This window comes from Tenebrio molitor, chromosome 4, assembly GCF_963966145.1.
Source record: "Tenebrio molitor chromosome 4, icTenMoli1.1, whole genome shotgun sequence".
Taxonomy (NCBI): Eukaryota; Metazoa; Arthropoda; class Insecta; order Coleoptera; family Tenebrionidae; genus Tenebrio; species Tenebrio molitor.
The window spans coordinates 22,231,339-22,251,061 of NC_091049.1; the positions used below are offsets into that span (position 1 = coordinate 22,231,339).

General features: G+C 35.2%; 2 protein-coding genes across 4 annotated transcripts in view; one reads left to right on the forward strand and one right to left on the reverse strand.

The window, feature by feature from the left end:
- Flo2 (flotillin-2) overlaps positions 1-19,723 on the reverse strand; it is a 152,371-nt gene that overhangs the window by 55,567 nt on the left and 77,081 nt on the right. The gene's annotated exons all lie outside the window — the stretch shown is intronic.
- On the forward strand, positions 5,425-12,208 carry LOC138128044 (glucose dehydrogenase [FAD, quinone]-like). 3 transcript variants are annotated; one of them, XM_069044244.1, is made up of 4 exons: positions 5,425-5,746; positions 9,594-9,747; positions 9,790-10,292; positions 10,349-12,208. In XM_069044244.1, the coding sequence occupies exons 3-4, from the start codon at positions 9,803-9,805 to the stop codon at positions 11,716-11,718; spliced, it is 1,860 nt and encodes a 619-aa protein (XP_068900345.1). In that variant the 5' UTR covers positions 5,425-5,746; positions 9,594-9,747; positions 9,790-9,802; the 3' UTR covers positions 11,719-12,208. The 3 variants fall into 3 exon arrangements, with proteins under 3 accessions (XP_068900345.1, XP_068900346.1, XP_068900344.1); XM_069044245.1 differs by having other exon boundaries at positions 9,793-10,292; XM_069044243.1 differs by having other exon boundaries at positions 9,799-10,292.

The following is a 19,723-nucleotide window of genomic DNA, read 5'->3' on the forward strand; positions in this document are numbered from 1 at the left end:
GCGAATTGTTACTCCATACCACTAGTTTGCTGGCACGAACACAATTACGTTAATCCTTGTTAACCCCATTAACGAGAAGTGTTAAACTTGTTTTCTTAAAGGCTAACAGTTTACGCAATCTGAAAGTAAAGCAAATTGTGGACTGAACTGATTCAAACAGTTTTGTATCAAGTCTTGTCCCGAATAATACGCTCTTCGTAATTAGGACTTGAAAAGAGAGAGATGGAAAGCTCATTTAGCAGAATTACACCAACGAAGATTTATCGAAGCGCCAGTTACTAACAATACAAAAAGTTACGACACATCTCACAATATCCCACTAATTATGGCAAGAAAAAATAAAATTACCCAATTACTTTAACATTCACAAAGTATTTATGTTTCATAATCAATTTTGGGTTAACATTTCACTTGTTTCCAAACATCGTCAACGTGTAAAGTTCAAAACTTTCCGCTTAATCCTCTCCTATAAAAATATTGTCTAGTTTTAAATTTGATATCCCACCAAAACGGTGACATCTTGCGCCAGCAACAACAACATAACAATGAAACAACGCGAGAAGCAGGTTGCAAATATGGTACCACGTGCAGCACTCAGAGCCGCGCCGTAACCATGGCAACCGTTCTGTAATATAAGTTAAGTTGAGGGAGGTGGTGTTCTATCCTTGCTTCTAACTTGCTTCACTTTTGCGAATTTTAAAAACGCACCAGAAAAACTACCTGTTCGGAAAGGTCCTTGACTCGGGGGTGTTTTGGTAACTGGGTTTGGGCAACCTGGGCTATGATGTCAGTACCATGGTATATCCCTGAGCACGGGACAAGGTGCGGGTGGGACGCCTTTGTCTCATGCCGTTGATCGGGCGCGTCTTGTACGGATGGCCGGTGGTGGCAACCAAATGGACAAGATCATAAGTTTGCTTGATAAAAGGTTGTGAGGTAATCCTGGTTCGCATGAGGGAACATTCGTAACGTGTGGACGTGAGTTGTAGGCTCATACGCTGCCATTGGCGGTCTTCTTCTGCGGAGACTGCAGACGGGCTGTGTATTCCAAACTGCACCCTGGGGCTGTTACAGAACATGCAAAGCAACCCTGGAATGTAGCGTTCTGAAGACGACGCCCGTGGTTGCAACCCCTCGTCATGATCGAGTTAGGGGGAGGAAACCCCCGGGTGAGTCACTGCATCCCCTTGATTTGTGACAGATGTGTCAGGTGTTTATCGTTTACATGTTTGTACCGTCCCAATTGAGCAAACCCGAGTCCGGATCTGTGCTTTGCCGTTTGAACGACTGAATGAGGTGGAGGTGAGTCCGATTATTGAGTGGATAAGGCCCTCGGGGAAAAACCAAGTCTTACATTTCCTTGCTTTTGTTGTTGCATCAATTTTAAAAATTTGCTCAATACCATGTCAAAATTATTTAAGGTTAATTGGATGGAAAACTCTTAGACTTTATATGCTACATGGTTCCTGCCATGTGCACAGCCAAACATCTGTTATCCTAAAAGAACAGATTGCACAAAAATTTAAAGAGGATAATTAAATTTAAGTAAGATCCTGACAACGTTGTGTAAATTCTTAATTAGAGGTAGGTATATTGCATTAGGTGCGAACAGTGACCCTGCATAATTATATTTTTTAAGAAATGCCTAATAATTCTACGTACAATTAGTGTTAAGTAATTTCTGCAACAAATATAATAGTGTATAGTTTGGCGAGAAACTGTGACATGGATATCAAAAAAATTACACAATTTAACAAAAGTACTCCGTGGTACGGAGGACCAATCAATTGTTCGAGCAGTTTTGTGCGAAATTAGTCAACTGCATCATCTCCAATATTTAAAAATCCATCAAAAAATGTTTACACTTCGTGACAGTTTAAAAAATAAGTCAAGATAAAAGAGCAATAAATGTTTTCACTTGAACAAACAATAGCCCCGCCAGTGAAAGCGCCACTACTAAAACCCATCGATTCCTCATTCGACTTCCTACACTTTCTCCGCACTCGGTGGGGTTCAGACTCACCCCACGCTCCACACAAAAATTCTATCGACGCAACTTACATAACTTCAGCCCCGTACCGGCAACAAGTACTTTCTCTCGAAGCCTATTAATGTCTTCGAGGTAGAAGAACGTGCCGATGCACACGTGCCGACATCCACACCGGAAGGAATGCTCTTACTTTTAATTCCTTCTCCCATGCTTGTGCCTCCACATAACCAACAATGATCTTCTGTGACGAAATTAAATTGAAAACGCAACATTACGAAATTGAGTAGCTAAAGGTTGAGATTCTCGTTTTGCACAATATGTGTTTACAATCAGGTCTTGCCACACAAAATTGGACAATTATGCTAAAGATTGAGGTGAGCTCTTGCAACTTTCGGAGCAAAATTGGGATTTAGTCAAGGACGTCGTATATTCTATACCAACAGCGACTGAGTCATTGAACTTGAGTGGGAATGTGTGCTATTGCTGAGCTTTAGCACGTATGATCTACGACTATTGAGTATCACTTTCTAGGTTACATAGCAGTGAAAGTATTAGATAACGAGGTGGCGTTATAAACAAACTAAATTCTTTGCAATGGTAGGTACAATGCGATTGAATTATTTCTCGTGACCGTTACACTGGCTGAGTCAATTCGATTGAGATTTTTTTTGAAATTGTGCCGTACCAGATCTTTTATTTTTAGACATATGCAATAGCGATGGGAATCAGGTTTGGGGCAGTGCATCGCCTATTGCACTGGCTAAACGTTGCAATGTTGTAATACAGTGGTTGGCAATGAACATGTATGTAATTGCCTTCCATTCGCTTGTTTTACTTTCATCAGTTTACAAAATTTGAATATCGTTTTTAGATAAAACAATAGAGTTCTAAAAATATAAAAATCACCATTATTTACGATTTATTTTTTTTGTATGTACTTTGTTAAGTTTAAAAACATAAAAAATGTATGATTTAGTAATATTGATACAATTTCTAGAAATCTGTCAAGGACCATATAATTGGATAATTGCTCATTATTAAACATTATTCTTTTTTTTTATATTATAATTCGCTTTTGTACATTCTCTCTATTTACTTTTGTAATCGATCATTTGTTACTACTAAAATTTAAAAAAAAATTAAAACAAATTGGCACAAAAAATATACATATACTAAATAATAATCTATTAAAAAACAATACATTTTTCCAGTTTTGCTTATTTTAAATATGTACATAAATTTAAGAATATCCATTCTAAGGTATTATAAAAGACAACTGATAAGCTAGACAAAAGTTAAATTTTATTCATTCAAAATTGACATGTTTTTATTACAGACAAATTTTTGTCTTCGGTTGATCTAGATGAGAGGTGTTGGATTTTCTCATGGGCTATGAGTCATATCTGCGCCAAGGACGAATATCGGTCTTAAGTAGGCGCTACAAGCCGACCGGAAAACATCATCATTTGTTACGTTAGTCTCTCTCTCTCCCTCTCGCTCTCGGCTATTTGAATGTAAAGTAGTCCACGTTTTCAGTTTTTATTTACAGATTTTTCATTGGTTTATCGCTCCGCCTTCGTGCAGATATTTCCAAGGTCACAGCCCATGAGAGAATCCAACACTTCAACATATGTGTCCCATTATGTTGAGAAGTACCTAGCAAGATTCTTGGTACAAACATGGACAACAATAAAATTTATACTTGATCCATGAGTATTCCTAAATAGAATAACATCTAAAAGAGGAGGTAACAGGCTTGTAGAACTTTCAAAAATTTTGTCTTTAGGTATTGTAGGCGTAGAAAAGAAAATGGTGGGCGAAGAATTGTCACTTTGTTCAAAGTTACTATGAGCGCACAACCTGGAAGTGGAAAACTATATGATATTTTGTTTTCTGGACTGGACAATGCTCTGTTACGAAGATTTTTCTTTTTTCCGTCATCAGTTTTTTTTTCTTTTTGCTTTGATTTTTTCCTTTCTTCTGTTGTCTTTCGTTTTTTTTCTTCTTGGTTTTTTCTTTCATCTTTTCTACTTATCATATTTTGTTTTCTAACAACATGAATTTAAACAGAATTTATTCTGATGGACAATACAACAGGACTTCATTACGGCGTGAAGTTAGACCAACTCATAAAATTGATGGTAGTTGTGGTAAGTAGATTACAAATTCGTATTAGAAAATGTTTTGTTGCCATATTCTGACAAGCATTTACGATTATTTTCACGTGCAAATTACGGGAGTTGAATCTGATTATGATTATTTTAAAAGTCTCTAAACCTGTGTAAAATCGGTCACTCAAAGCGGATACACCAATGTCTGAGAAGAGTTGACAGTGGTGGTCACTTTCTTGCGGAGATCATGACATTTGAAGGCATAAAACTTGCTCTTGGTGATATGCTGTAGAGTTTAGTAGCTCGAGTAATATCCAATATCTGCGTCCATAATAGTAGAAAACGATATTTGCGAACGACTTATCCAGGTCTTTATAATGTACTAATACTTTTATGAGGGTTGGAACGGTTGGAACAGCCCACTGTTGTCGGCCGTCATAAATTACTCAAATTACTTGTACCGGGTGTAGCAAATTTACACCCCCACAATCATGACTTATAATTTAAAAAACTTGAGCAAAATTGGTATTTGGTACACGTTTGTTTTTAGCAAAGGGTGCCCTTAGATATTTGCTTCGAGAATAGAAATCCTTAGTTATTATATTTCTAATGTAAAGCATTGCAAAGAAAGAAAAACAAAACAGAAAGATATTTGGTTTATACATTTTAGATTAGCTGTCAACATGCTCTAATTACAACTGTCAATTTACACTTTAAAAAGGCAAAACAATTGACGGTTTCCAACGCCTTCCCAGCCCAGGACTTCATTTAAACGCTAGATAATTATAATGGAGATGTCAGCGAGAGGCTTCTTTGTCATAAATCAATTGCTTGCAATACAAAAACACGATTACTTAACAAACTACATAATTCGATTTTGTGAACTTTGATTGCTGAATCAAATATCCCACTAGATTCATTAACAAAAAATCACAAAAAAATATGTGGTTAATTTTGTTTGATTTGAATTTGTTTGTTATAGTACGGATTATTGACTAGATATCAAGATAAGATAATAACTGATATTATCACAATTATCACCGTCAACAAAAATGTTTCTTCGGTTCGATAAATTATTATACCTGATAAATTAAAAAAAAGCTTTTGTAAAAACAAAATAAATATTCCTTAACTTTTAAAATTAAAAACGGAAACGATTTTCTCCCCGGGAAAACAAATTATTTCAATAGTTTTATTTACGCAATTAAAAAATTCTCGAAATGATTTATTTTTCCGAATTTGTGCGTGACAGTGAAGCCCCCTCTCAGCACGAAAGTACTGATATATTTACGTAACTACTTCCGAAATTATTCGAGTGAAAAACTTATATGCTATCATGTGTGGATACTTCCTTTCAGTGCGCGCCAAAAAGAGGTGAACACAACTTCCCACCTCCTGGAGTACCTAAACAGCACTGCTTTAGAAGTGACTGGCTACTCATTGTCGTAGAAAACACTTGGCGATATAGTACACACAACTCACCCGAGGTGTTGACTGGTGCATTTGTTCCGAAGAAAATTCCCTACAATGACAGTGACGTGCAAATGATTTGAGTAGTTTGAGGAAGAAAAGGAAAATTTGAAAAAGTGACTACGAGGGACAAAAAACAAACAAAATTTGGAAAATGGAAGAGCAAATCTTAAATGTAAGTTGATGTTTATTTTGATAAATATTTATTCATCCATCTCAAGTTCCACATTTCTGTAATTCAACGTACAGCACTTCTCACATAATTGTCCGAGTGCGCTTTTACTCTTAAAATATCATTGTTTTAATTCTGATAAAAGACCTCATTGTAATATCATTATGCTCAGCTTTCCTCAAGTTTAAGCAAACAACCACACAATTGTAAATTTCTCTCGTGTTTACTCGTCGAAATCGTATAATTATGCACCAAAAAACTCGTTTATTTCGTAATGGTCAGACGAGAGACCTCCGAAGAGTACCCGATTGCGTGTTAGTTACATAACAGAAAACTTTCTTCGCCGGAATCCAGAGATAATTGAGTTTTTCAGGCGCCGCTGTCGCTCAATATCATTGTTCAAGTCCACCAAGGAAATGCAAATTCATGACCGACTCCGGAATCGGAAGTCAACATTTATTGGCATTTAAAGTAGATTCACATTTCTTGGGGCGGAAGTGTTGCGTGAAGAAAGTGTTTCTACTGATTACGTCAGCGAAGCATTAGCTCAGCTATTGACACTGTCGTAGATATTTATCGCAATTTTTTGTGTTGTTTCTGAATATTTAATAACGTAAAAATTCTTTGGATACACTCATGAGAAGAAAGCATGACGTAATGAGTCAGCGAAAAAGATACACCCACCAATTTGACTGTTCTGCTCTTGCATCCTAGTTTTGTATTGAATTAATATGCATGTCCTAAGTAATGGTACCATCTTAATTACCTAGAAAAGAAGAAGATGGAAGAGCAAATTATAAAAATGAGAAAGATTTCAAATTTTTATTTTCTCTTAACACCAGGTTGTTTTGAGGCCACTGCTTGGCTGTTTTTTTTTAATTTTGGGAAAATCCATCATCAGTCATCACTGTTACATTTACGATCGGAGAAATTTTTCACCTACACATTCCTCTCATGACATAATGTTCGGATGACTTCATAGTAAAAGTACATAAATATGACACACAGGTATAACCAATAACAGGAATCGAGACCATATAAAACATCACGAACAGAAGAAAGTGAAACGAAAGGCTTAATCTGCAACAGTTCCGCATTATTTTTTACAACCGCCACTCCGGTAAACCCATCATTTTAAATTTAACTTGAAATCAAGAAAGTTTACCGAGTACGGAGCACAATGCGATTGTTAAAGTTATATTATTACAAAAACGTGATCTTCCGATGTGCTAAAGAGAAGTGTTTATGCATCCTTTTAGCTAATATGCAAATTAGGAGAATTTAGAGAACCAAACACGAGAACAATGCACAGTTTTAACCCAAACAAGTTTGTTTGTTTACTCATTTATTGTTGAGTGCAATAATTTTTTGGCTAATAAATGTCAGCACTGTTTTACTAAAATTAAGGAAAATGAACACTCAAAGGTGAAACACATAAAATCAACCATTAAAAAAATTGTTCATGAATTCAGTGTTCGGGATTTGGTTCATTTTTAGCATAAAAACGTTCACGCTGTTTTCGCATAATGGGCGGCTATGGAAATTTTGCATTTAGTTTGGTAGTAAAGCTGTCTGTTGAATTAGGTTAGGTTTAGGTTATAAATAGCGTCAATGTCTAGTGCATTGTTGTCAGTTTTACTAGTTTGCAATAGGAGAATACTCAGACATCGCGTTAAATTCAGCAACATGTTATGTTCATTTTGATAGGTCCGCATGTCAGGCACTTTAGTAACAGAAATCAAACAGTTTGTCCAACGTTAAAAAAATAAATCATGGCCTCCCATTATGCCAAAACAACGTGAACGGTATTTATTAAGCAACAATCAACTTCCATACGTTAAATTCTGAGATCCAGGAACTTTTTCTAGTTTTTCAAAATTATCATTCTGACATTCCCAAAAAAGGAACAATTTCTGTTACAATCTCTAGATGACAGATGAATTTTATTTTATTTTTTTGGCAGTGCAAGGAATCAAGTAGATCCCAGGTGTTGTACGTTTTCTTTTTTCTTCAATTATTGAATTTACCACAACGTAATACATATACAGGGTGTACCAAAAAGGGGGCATAATATTTACATCATATGATTCTACGATGAAATACATGCAAAAAACTCTACTACCAATTTCCTGTTAACCCTCCGCTCATGGAGTTATTAACAGTCAAACTTGGAAATTTCCTTTGATTGTAATTTGAGAAATACATTTAAATACCATCAATTACACATAATTCAACAAGTAAAATAAATATTCCAGCACTAATTTTACCATTTTGATTATTGGTTTATTTTGTATTTATTGCAATACTGCAACTAATCTAGAGTGATTTCTCGAACTTGAATAAAGTCAGAAAGCAACAAGGAATGTCAATGTCAATAATTTATAAAATATTAAAAAAAAATTCGAATTAGAATTTTTTGTTTGGTATTCAATGTAGATTCACGTGACATAAATATTATGCGCCATTTTTAATATACCCTGTATAGCTTCCACTAAATATTAATAGTTAATATTTCTGCAAAGTAGTATCTCAACAGAACTAAGTGGACTATGAAATAAATATTTGTTGTCTGGTACATTGACAGTTATAATTTGGTTAAAATAATAGTTCTTGCAAGGTAAAAATGTCTTCAACGAGAGAGTTATGGAAATCCTCTCACACCAAAATAATGCATCGAAAGGTCAACTTTTGGACAATTATTTACATTTTATTTCACTGGTGTAAGAAATTTAAGTTGGAAAGGGTTTCACTTGGCCTTAATTTATATAAAAAGGATGACAACCCACTCATGTACAGAATTATAAAAAGTGCCGAGAGCATTTCGATAAGTGTTGTTAACAACATCTTTCACATTCACTTGGGCGTCAGAGAAATGTGTTGTCACTTGACGCCCCATTATTTGATAGACGCCGAAAAATAGTAGTCGTAAAGTACTAAAGAAATTAAAAAAAACACCAAAGAAAAATCCTTCTAAGGAACTCTGCAACATTTTAACAAATGATGAAACCTGAAAATATGCATTTGAATCTGAATCTGAATTGCAACTGGTACATGGGTTTTTCAAAATATTTTTTTATCTAGTTCTAGTACTTGAATGTTAAAAGTTGGTACATTTCTTGCAAGTTGTCCCATTTTTAATATTTCAACGTGAATTAATACCACCTTATATTTTTTGCTGTATGTACTATCCAAATAAAAAGTGAACTATCTCTTCTGGTAAAGTTTTACTTAGTTTAGAATCTAGTGCGCTCAAAATTAAAATGATGGGATTTTTTTTTTTTTTATAAAAATTGACCTGTGTGAGCTTTTCTCGAAAATTTTTACAGAAAATATTTCCAATATTCCAAACTTTTGGGGGGCACATATTTTTTTTTTCGACACTCAGAATTTGAGAATTTTCTCCTCTGAATGGATTTTGATAAATGTCATAACTTGTCAAAACGAAACGTCAAGGTAATTTTAAAGATTTTAAACGGTTTGGAGCCTTAAGGGTCTCGTCGAAAAAAAAACGACCTTATTCAAGCGGTTCGTGTGTAAATTGGGGTCATAAAGAGCCCAATTTACACACCAACTCGTTGAATAATATACTAGGAGAATTTTGGAAAAACTTGAAAAATCCTAGCCATATATTCATATAGGCAAATTAAAAACTAAATATGGTAAATGTTTAAATTGATTTTAATATGATGTAAGTTCTTTTCAACAAGCACACATTATCTGGGTCAAAATTAAATGCAATTGCAGGTACCACACACTTTCTACTGTTCAGTTAACAAATAATTATTAAATCTCTTAATTGCTTGTTACTGAGATAAAATTGTCTTCAAATAGTAATTTACTCTAATTTCAGATTGACACTTAAAATCCAGTCATGTTACAATTTCTTGCGCATCAGTCACATCAACCAAAACTTAGATGGACTAAAATGAAAATTCGTCCACCTGATTAAACTCCAATTCCCGCTAGCCCGGAGCTAAAATAAAACAATTCTAGTCATTCTAATTGTGAGTAACTGTACAATTCCACTGCTGCAACAACAAAAACAGAAGTTTCAGAACTATGGTGATAGAAACACTTTTTGTATCAACCGCCTTGAGGACCATTGGAATAGTCGGATCAACCCTCTGGGTCATTCCTTTAATTTTAGCGGGAATTTCTTACTATAACTATGACAGACTGGACCCCGAATCCCCAATAATCAACAGAAAAACTTTGTACAAAGAATACGACTTCGTGATAGTAGGAGGTGGTTCTGCGGGTGCAGTGGTTGCCTCGAGACTGTCAGAAATTCCGTCTTGGAATGTGTTACTTCTAGAAGCCGGTCCAGACGAAAACGAAATTTCTGACGTTCCTTCCTTGGCTGCGTATCTGCAACTGTCGAAACTGGACTGGACCTACAAAACCGAACCAACTGGAAGGGCCTGTTTGGGAATGAAAAATGGAAGATGCAACTGGCCTAGAGGAAAAGTCTTGGGAGGATCGAGCGTGTTGAATTACATGCTGTATGTCAGAGGAAACAAACACGACTACGACCATTGGGAGGCAATGGGTGAGTGTTTTACGTTCGATCGGCGAATAAATGGTAACAATCAAATAATTTTCCAGGAAATCCGGGTTGGAATTACGAGAATGTCTTGCACTACTTTAAGAAGTCAGAAGATAACCGTAATCCCTACTTGGCCAAAACACCCTATCATAGAGCAGGAGGTCTATTGACAGTTCAAGAATCGCCATGGAGGACCCCATTGGTGCTCGCCTTCGTTCAAGCTGGTACCGAATTGGGTTATCCTAATCGGGACATCAACGGAGCTGATCAAGCAGGTTTTATGGTAGCTCAAGGAACTATCCGACGAGGTTCTCGATGTTCTACTGCAAAAGCATTTCTTCGTCCTGTTCGCTTGAGAAAAAATATTCACATAGCATTAAATTCCCACGTGACTCGAATTCTGATCAACCCCACAACTATGCGAGCTTTTGGGGTAGAATTTGTTCGGAACGGTCATCGACAAGTGGTCTTGGCTCGAAAGGAGGTTATCATGTCGGCGGGAGCAATTAACACCCCGCAAATCATGATGCTGTCTGGTATAGGTCCCAGAGATGAGCTCACCAAATTCGGAATTCCCATCTTGAAGGACCTACCAGTTGGTGAAAACCTACAAGACCATGTTGGAATGGGCGGCTTCACGTTCTTGGTGGACAAACCAGTTTCGATAGTTCAAGACAGATTCCAAGCGTTCCCTATGACGATGGAGTACGTCATGCGTGCGAAAGGTCCTATGACGACTTTGGGCGGCGTCGAAGGACTGGCTTTCGTCAACACGAAATACGGCAACAGAAGCTGGCCCGACGTCCAGTTCCACATGGCCCCGGCCAGCGTCAACTCCGACGCCGGAGCAAGAGTCAGAAAAGTTCTAGGCTTGACGGACCAGCTCTACAACACCGTCTACAAGCCGATCGCCAACAAGGACGTCTTCTCTTTGATGCCGTTGCTCCTTCGACCGCGATCTCGCGGATGGGTGAGATTGCAAAGCAAAAATCCCTTCGTGGCGCCTTTGATCAACGCCAACTACTTCGACGATCCCTTGGACATCAAGATATTGGTGGAGGGGGCAAAAATGGCCGTACAAATCGGTGAAGCTCAAGCTTTCAAGCAATTCGGGACAAGAGTCCACCAAATACCGTTCCCCAACTGCAAAGACTTTCAATTTGGCAGTGACGAGTACTTGGAGTGCCATATACGTACGATATCGATGACGATTTATCATCCCGTTGGAACATGCAAGATGGGTCCGGCTTGGGATAAGGAAGCTGTGGTCGACCCTCGATTAAAAGTTTACGGTGTGAAAGGACTCAGGGTGATCGATGCTTCCATCATGCCGACCATTCCGAGTGGCAACACTAACGCGCCTGCGATTATGGTGGGAGAAAAGGGGGCCGATTTAGTCAAAGAAGACTGGTTGCATAAGTCGCAGTAGTACCTATAAACCTCGTCTTAAAAATAATCAAAGACTTTATCTTTAAAATGACGATACGCTTAATTTGAGCAAGAATAATGTATATTAACAATTGTTCTGTTTGATTTGTTATGTTATTTATGTATAGGTGTAGAAAATTCACCTTTTGTTATGCATTACATACCGTTAAGGCCAGCTGCAACATAATCAGTAACGTTAATTAATTGGTATGAATTAATTATGTTAAATGTAAACGATTCGATTAATTGTCGCTTACCTAATGTAAGTATCAGAAAGTAGTTGGCCAGATAATAATTAGTGATAAAAGTCGTTGTTTAAAACAAACTGTCGCACGATTGTTTGTCAATAGATTTTTGTGACATGTGAAAAGAAGGACAGACATCTGGACTACGACTAGGTTTTTATTTATTCGGTTACCGTTATAGTACCTAAATCTTCAAACGATTACATTACAATATAAAAGTTGTGTAAATATAATTAATTTTAATTATGTAGTCTTAATTATTTATGTAAATACTCGCCAAGTACTGTATTGTTAAATTGACAAATTAGCCTTGAGGATTCATAATACATAGAAAAGAATAAACATTTCGTAAAACTATTTCCCTTGATGAAAAAAGATGCTTCGTAGATTGAACAATACAGAGCGCCCAGAAATGTGGTAGCAAGTTTTTCGATTGATCCCGCAAGATGACACTCTTTTACAGGGACCTTTTCTATGTATGGCAACGCCGCTATCTAAATTGAGATAAATAAATGTCAAGAATTGTCAAACGTAAAACATTCAAATTTAAATTTTATTGAAAATGTTCAAATTGACCACCATTATGGTCAATGCATAACTGAACCCTTCGAGCAACATCTCGACAAATTTTAGTGCACAAATCGGGGGTAAAAATTGTTCGGAAAACCTCCTTAACATATTCTTTTGAAAAAATTCAAAAATTGAATGTTGCAAGATTGAACAAATTTGGCTTTTCGAAAGTGCCATCTTGTGACACTTTGTGTAAAAGTTGTTACCACATTTCTCGGCGCTCTGTACATACAAATTAAAAGTAAATCAGATCTGTCAACTGTCACTTGTCCATTGTGACATTTAGGCGAAATTTGTTTAAAAAGTTTTTGCACCACCATTAAAAAAGTAGGTGTCTTTTAATTAATATTATGCGTCTAAAGTTGAGTTTATTGAGCTTCATAATATTATTTCCATCATTGCATTCCCTCATTTTCTGGAAATAATTGTAAAAGATCTCTAAATGTGCAAACTTTAACAGGGTGACAGTCTTTGACCATTAGCTATTTTATATTACCCTTTTTTTGTTTATCATATTATATTAGCTCAATTGTAATTAATAGATATAAAAGTTGGCTTTGAAGAGTCGATTGTGAACGCACCACGGATTACGGATCAACTGCTGTGTCAATCTAACCTCACTTTTTGCGTTGTTTGTGTTTTTAACAAGCAGACTGACGAGTGGTATGTTCACAATCGACTCCTCAACGCCAACTGTGAGGAGAAATTTAAATGAACACCTGATATGTATTTACTACGGTGGGATTACTAATTGGGGAGACCATTTAGAATACTTGTTGAAAAAATGTCATTATCACGTTACTACACTATGTTATTATGTACTAGTGTTAGATTTTCTCATGGGCTATGAGTCATATCTGCGCAAACGACGAATATAGGTTTCAAGTAGGCGCTACAAACCGAGCGGAAAACATCGTCATTCGTTACGTTAGTTTCGTCTCTTTCTCGTCTATTTGTGTGTATTTCAATTTAAAAGTAGTCGACGTTTTCAGTTTTCATTTACAGATTTTTCACTGGTGTATCGCTCCGCCTTCGCGCAGATATTTCCAAGGTCACAGCCCATGAGAGAATCCAACACCTCTACTAATACTAAAACTGATATTGTCATGTTTTATTTATTTGAAATACAAAAATCCACTGTTAATGTGTCACTGCAGGTTCCAGTTTTCAAATATGACCGAAAAAAATCGTTGCAGACTTTTTTTCACTTATTTTAGTTTTATAAGTTTTTCTTTTATTTATTTAATGAAAACTCTTAAGATTAGCTATTTTCCCATGTGATTCATCTCCCACTCACCTTTTGTCAGATAACAATTTTGTAGGATCTAAAACCCTTCCTATGTGTTTCACCTTCCAGAGAATTGTAAATTGGTTTCATCCATTAGCTATATTCCGTTTCATCCAACTCTATTGCATCGATCCACAAAAAACAACGTTCTCGAGGTGGAATCTTCTTAGATATCGAAACCATTCTTAACTGATTAATTTTCAAACATAAGAGAACTTAAATGGGCAACTAAACTAGGCAAAAGTGAATAGGGAATTCCACAATTTTTCTTGGAAAGCAAAATAATTGCCCCAATCCTCCCACGTATTCTTAAACACAAGATAAATTTAAAATGTTACAAGTATGTTGTAATAGCCGGAATTTACGGCGTTCGCTATTACTTGTTGTTAAAAATATTACGTGTGGCTACTAGTGTCCTCAAATAAACAAGAGGGTTGCAGTTTTGATCGTATTTATTTAAACACTAACATCAACAATTCTACAATACAACTTAACTCTCTGACCGTTGTGGTATAGTCCATTCATTTTAAATCTTGGGTAAAGTTGTAAACTCAAAACGCCGTAAATTACGAAAGCGGCAAGTTTTCATTGTGTGGGTACTGTAAAGTAGTAATCCCTCTGTTCACATAAAATTGGTACCACGTCGTACTTTCACCATCTTATCGACGAGCAAAAGAAAGAGACCTTAAAGTATCCGCAAATAAAAAAAAATTAAAACACATTTTGCGATCAGTGACCAAAAAAATGTTAAGAGATTGTTGATTTTGTATTGGAAAATTTTGTATTTGAGAAATAAGATTACTAAATAAAGAAATAAGAGTAATTAACAAAGTATCCATTACATGCATACTTTAAAATAAATTAATAAATAAAATAATAAAATACTTACATAAACAAATACAAAATTAATCGTCATCTGAATCAAATTCACTAGATGATTCACCAGTATTGGCAACAAATATTCCAGCACATTAAGAATAATTTGTTCAGACTGATAAGTCAAATGACCCAAACCACCTGACATATTGAGTAAAATTAACGCACTGAATTCACTTTACACAACACAAGTTATTTCTTGAACGGTACAACTAAGACTGTAATTGTTTAGTGGCTTAGGGCGTATTTTTAAAATTCTGGAAAACCCCATTATTATGCACTTTCTGTCTACGCTTGGGATGTCTTATTATTACCTGCACCCGTCGTATAGATAAGGTAAGCAGAACATATTTATAGTACCTAAAAACAGATGTTTTACCGACGAATGCAAATGTATGTTAAATAATGAGCCACCCAGAACACTCGATATTTGTCTCAAGAAAATCCGCGGATAAATTTAACTACAAGAACGCAATGCCCTCAGAAATTTAATGTTTGGGGTGGTATTTTTAATAATCAAATTATTGGGCGATTTTAGTAGTAAATTTAAACACAAAAATATTTCGACATTTTGATAAATGTGAATAAAAATGTTTCTAATAACTTGACCATTTAACAAATGTTAAATTTAATCAATTTCTTAATGAAGTAGGTACCTGAAATCACGCAAAAACTATTTTTCATGTTAAATTCCTATGGTCAGGTTTGGTAGTTGACACTCGGTATTGAACACAGTTTTAGATTCACTGAGTTTCGGACAAGTGTCAAAACAGGCAAGTTTTATTACTAAACCCAAGATTTAAAAGGAATGGACTTTAGTAGTAGTAGTAACGAGAGTAAAAAGAGTGACGGAGTGACCATTCACTACCCCTGGTCCCGCTTTTATATTTAACCTAAGTCTACCTGCAAAAGGGACAGGGATGGTGAAAGTCTGATAGCCATAAATTACATTATAACAAGTACTTGAAACATTACATTTAATGTGTGTAGATTAATATATTTGTAACACATTTCATTACAAATTTTAAAGGGTATTTATAAAAAATTCAAAAAAGGAAAAATTCCCTATTCATTTTTGCCTAGTTTATTATTAATACTTATTTTATTTTCCAATCAAACAATACAAAATTTAGGTTATATTGGTAAAATGTCATATCTTGATATTTCATATTCCTGTTTATTATACTAAGAAATGTTAATTGGATTTGCACAATTAATCTCCATCACGAAGAAAAGTGAAAACTATTTTGTCATGTCATTTCCTAATCATTAATTGGCTTACTTACAAGAAAAAATCATCGTAGTAAAAAACTTCGAATTAGTTGGTTGCCTAACACAGTTTGATCATAATTACAAGTTTGCACGACACTTTTGTTTGCAATAACATTAATAAAAATTATTAGAAACAACTGCCTATACTGTTTTCATCTGACTCTGACAGTTACAATAAAGCTACAAATAACAAGACTTCTGAAAACTTGCGGTGTACCTTCAACCGTACTAATCTCTACGATCAAGAGAGGTTTTGACGATACTCCAACAAATCAAATTGTGTATGGTGAACCCAGTCACTATTTTCTCGGTTTTCTAGGTTTCTGTCATAAATATTTTGTGTTCTACAGTGAAAAGCCTTGTTCATAATATACAGGGTGATTTACGAGGAATAATGAGCCCGACGGAATAGAAAATGCAACCCGCAATTCATCAGGAGAAAAACCCGGACATTTACCGCTTCGATGTCCGGCTTTTTGTTGCAATGTATTGTGGGTTGCATTTTCTATTCCGTCGGGCTCATTATTCCTTGTAAATCACCCTGTAATTATGTATTTTACGTAAATGTCAAAATTGACAGGTGACAGTTTATTAATTAACTTACGCACATTTGCAGAAATTTTGTTTTCTATAGCCTCCCCTTATCACTTTTTTTGAATACACTCACCGAACCAACAAAGCAGCATTTTATACTTGTTTGCAAGCTAAGCTTAAATTTTGACACTCTTTGTGGAAAAGGGATTGAGTAGATGATCAGTTGGAAACCGGAGGAGGTTTTACATTTTCTGTTTCCTACCCCAATAGGTTGTATTTTAAACAAAAATGGCCCTCGTGCTAAGATATCTTTCACATAAATGTACTTAGCATGTAAAAGACAACTGCTGTCCCTTTATTGACAATTTGACTTAAATAGTTTTATTTCCACCTTCTAAGTAAATGACACTTTATAGGTATTTGTGGTAACTAAGTAAATGGGTAATTACAGGCAGAGCCCTGTAATATTTAACAGGCACGTAGAAGAGACCTGTAATAGTTATTACAAGTCTCATCAAAAAATAAATAATCAAAACTATGTTTATTACAAACACAAACAAATTTAACTATCAATTGTTGCAATTACATACGTTAATAATGCATTTTGATCCGTTTCGCAAGTATTTTCATATCGCTCCTGGGATCGAATCAGTAGAGAGCCGCACTTGCAGCGTTGGTAATTCCGTGATTATTTTCTTGCATTTCAAGAAAATCGCCTTCAAAGTCTTCATCGGGCATTAAAGCCATTCTTTCTTTTCTTTCTTTTTGCAACAAATTTCACAAAACTTCTGACAGTATTTTTGTTGTTTATCTCAACACCATGACGACATAGGTATAATTGCCCCACCGCCTTTCATTACAAAATTTTTATAAACATAAATAACAATTAAAAAACGAAATTTAAAGGTTGAAGGTAGAAATAAAAGTTTGTATGCAACTCGCTTAGCAATTAATCTTTACTGGGCTTACTGGCTTATGGGACTCGCTCCTTACGTCGCTCGTCCAACAAGTGCCAGCGCGCCCGTAAAGATTAATTTACTAAGCTCGTCACATAAATAACTATTACAGTGCGGCCCGTCACAGTGAACTGAAAACACTATAATTATCATAATGATAAAAATATATCTATTATGCAAATTGAATAAGTGACAGGTCGGATAACGTGTTATAAAAAATATTACTATTTCAATGCGTAATAATGAATTCTTATAAAACTTATTAATGGACAACTATTAATAAACGCACATAAATAGATAACTAAACGATGGCTTTTGAAAAAACATAATAATTAATTAACAAGTCACAAATAAATAAATATTTCAATGTTAATTGTGTATTGGAAATCTAAAAAAATGAAAAACAACGTTTTATTGATAACAAATTAGTTTTAAACAATGGACAAAAACAAACGTCACATAAACGACATCTCACATTTATTGAGAATTATTCCTTTGAATATTTTAATTTTTTAAATGAGTGTTTCCGTTTTATCACAAGATAACTGTGTACTTACTTTAAACACAACGTATTTTGCTTTTTATAATTAAAAATTTAAAAACTGGTTTGACCAATTGGAATACTTCTTTACTATGCAGCGCAGTTGTAATTCTGACTACGGATTGCGTACTCTCGAATTCAATATCTTAAACTCTAATTTTTATTGATGCTTTACTGACCATGAATTATCAATTATAATAGTGAAACTGGTAGATTTTGCCCCTGACGTAAAGCTATTGTGTCAAAATGCAATAATAGGAAACCTGAAACGTTTAATTGCTTGTCGTAACAGATGGACTTGATGACTAGTAATCATCGCTAAATAGAGAACTAAAACCTTTGTATTACAAACAAAAATCTTATTAAAGAAATCTTCCACTGGTATTAAATCACATGGAGGTTATCGAGAATAATTATTATTTTGCATTGGACAGGAGTGTTCAGTTGGAATGTCATGGAATTTATAAATAAATTGACATCCATCTGGGTGCGCTAGTAAATGATTTTTTCGGCCTCCGTGTAGAAAATACTGATTTTCCATTCGTTTAAAAAAGCATCTTGAAAATGGCATTTGCGTGCCTTGACAAGAAAATCGAAACTGGAATTTTTAAAGAACGATTTCAGGTTGGCTGCAATGTCACGTATAATTTTTTAAGTGTAAAACATTGATGTTGGGCAAATTAGTATCCTTTATCGCAAGCTGTATAGCAGAAGTCGAATCAGTAGATGGTTATCAGACTTACGGGCGGGTGGCTACCAGGTCCACAACCTTCACGGACAACTGGCGACGGGTTAGGAATAACAGAGAGGACGACGACGGTTTTGAATACTCGAGGAATTGATTGACTTTTATGGTGTCATAGTTGCTTCATGGATCTTTTATGTTGTCGATGGAAGAAAAATAAATTCCCAATCCGGTAATATTTTAACAAAAATTATTAACTTTTGCTTTAAATAAATTGTGGGTCGAAAATTTTTTGTGTATTACACAGCCAGAAACTGTTTTGCAAGTGCTCGCACTTGTGACGCCTCGGCGAACGCCTCTGCCCACAAACCGTGCTCGCACTTGCCTTGTGATACAAATAACTATTATTGTATTTAAAATGTTGACAAATAAAAAAAATTCTATAATTTGAAAAAAGTGGACATTCAAATACTAAAAAAAAGTAACAATACAATAAATTCACTAAACTTGTGACTGCCCACATGCTTGCGTTGCCCACATGCTTGCGTGAGAAACATCATTTACTGACGACTCATCAGTGATAGAATATTTCATTAAATATCCTAATATCTGCAACTTTGAAAACAAAACTGGCATACTTTCGAAAATTATTTTTTTTTATCTACGACCATAGGACAGATCCTATTCAATCCACATAAGTGGGTTCAAAAATAATTTAGACCAGCTAATTAACATTTGTCTCGTGTTTTTTCATATTTACGTAGTTGCTGTGATCTTGATTTTGAATTGAATTTTTATTCAAATAAAAATGTGTCGATTTAATTCCGAACGATCGCAAATCTGAGTACACCAACTCGCCCTATGGCCTTGTTGCGCAAACTTCACATGCGTGCGATAATAACGTCTATATCTCACTGGCTATGTAATAGTGTATTATGTTATTAGGAGCAAAAATGAAGCTTTATGTGCTGAGGCTGGTAGTTTGGCTGCCGAACGAAGTGAGTAGTATAAACAACGCTGTGATCAAAATCTGATTTTT

What these genes read in the sequence shown, in the direction of transcription:
- LOC138128044 (XM_069044244.1), top strand. Translation starts at nt 9,803, where the DNA reads ATGGTGATAGAAACACTTTTTGTATCAACCGCCTTGAGGACCATTGGA. An exon ending in CGACCATTGGGAGGCAATGG is followed by an intron (nt 10,293 to 10,348) that starts GTGAGTGTTTTA and finishes ATAATTTTCCAG; the next exon opens with GAAATCCGGGTTGGAATTAC.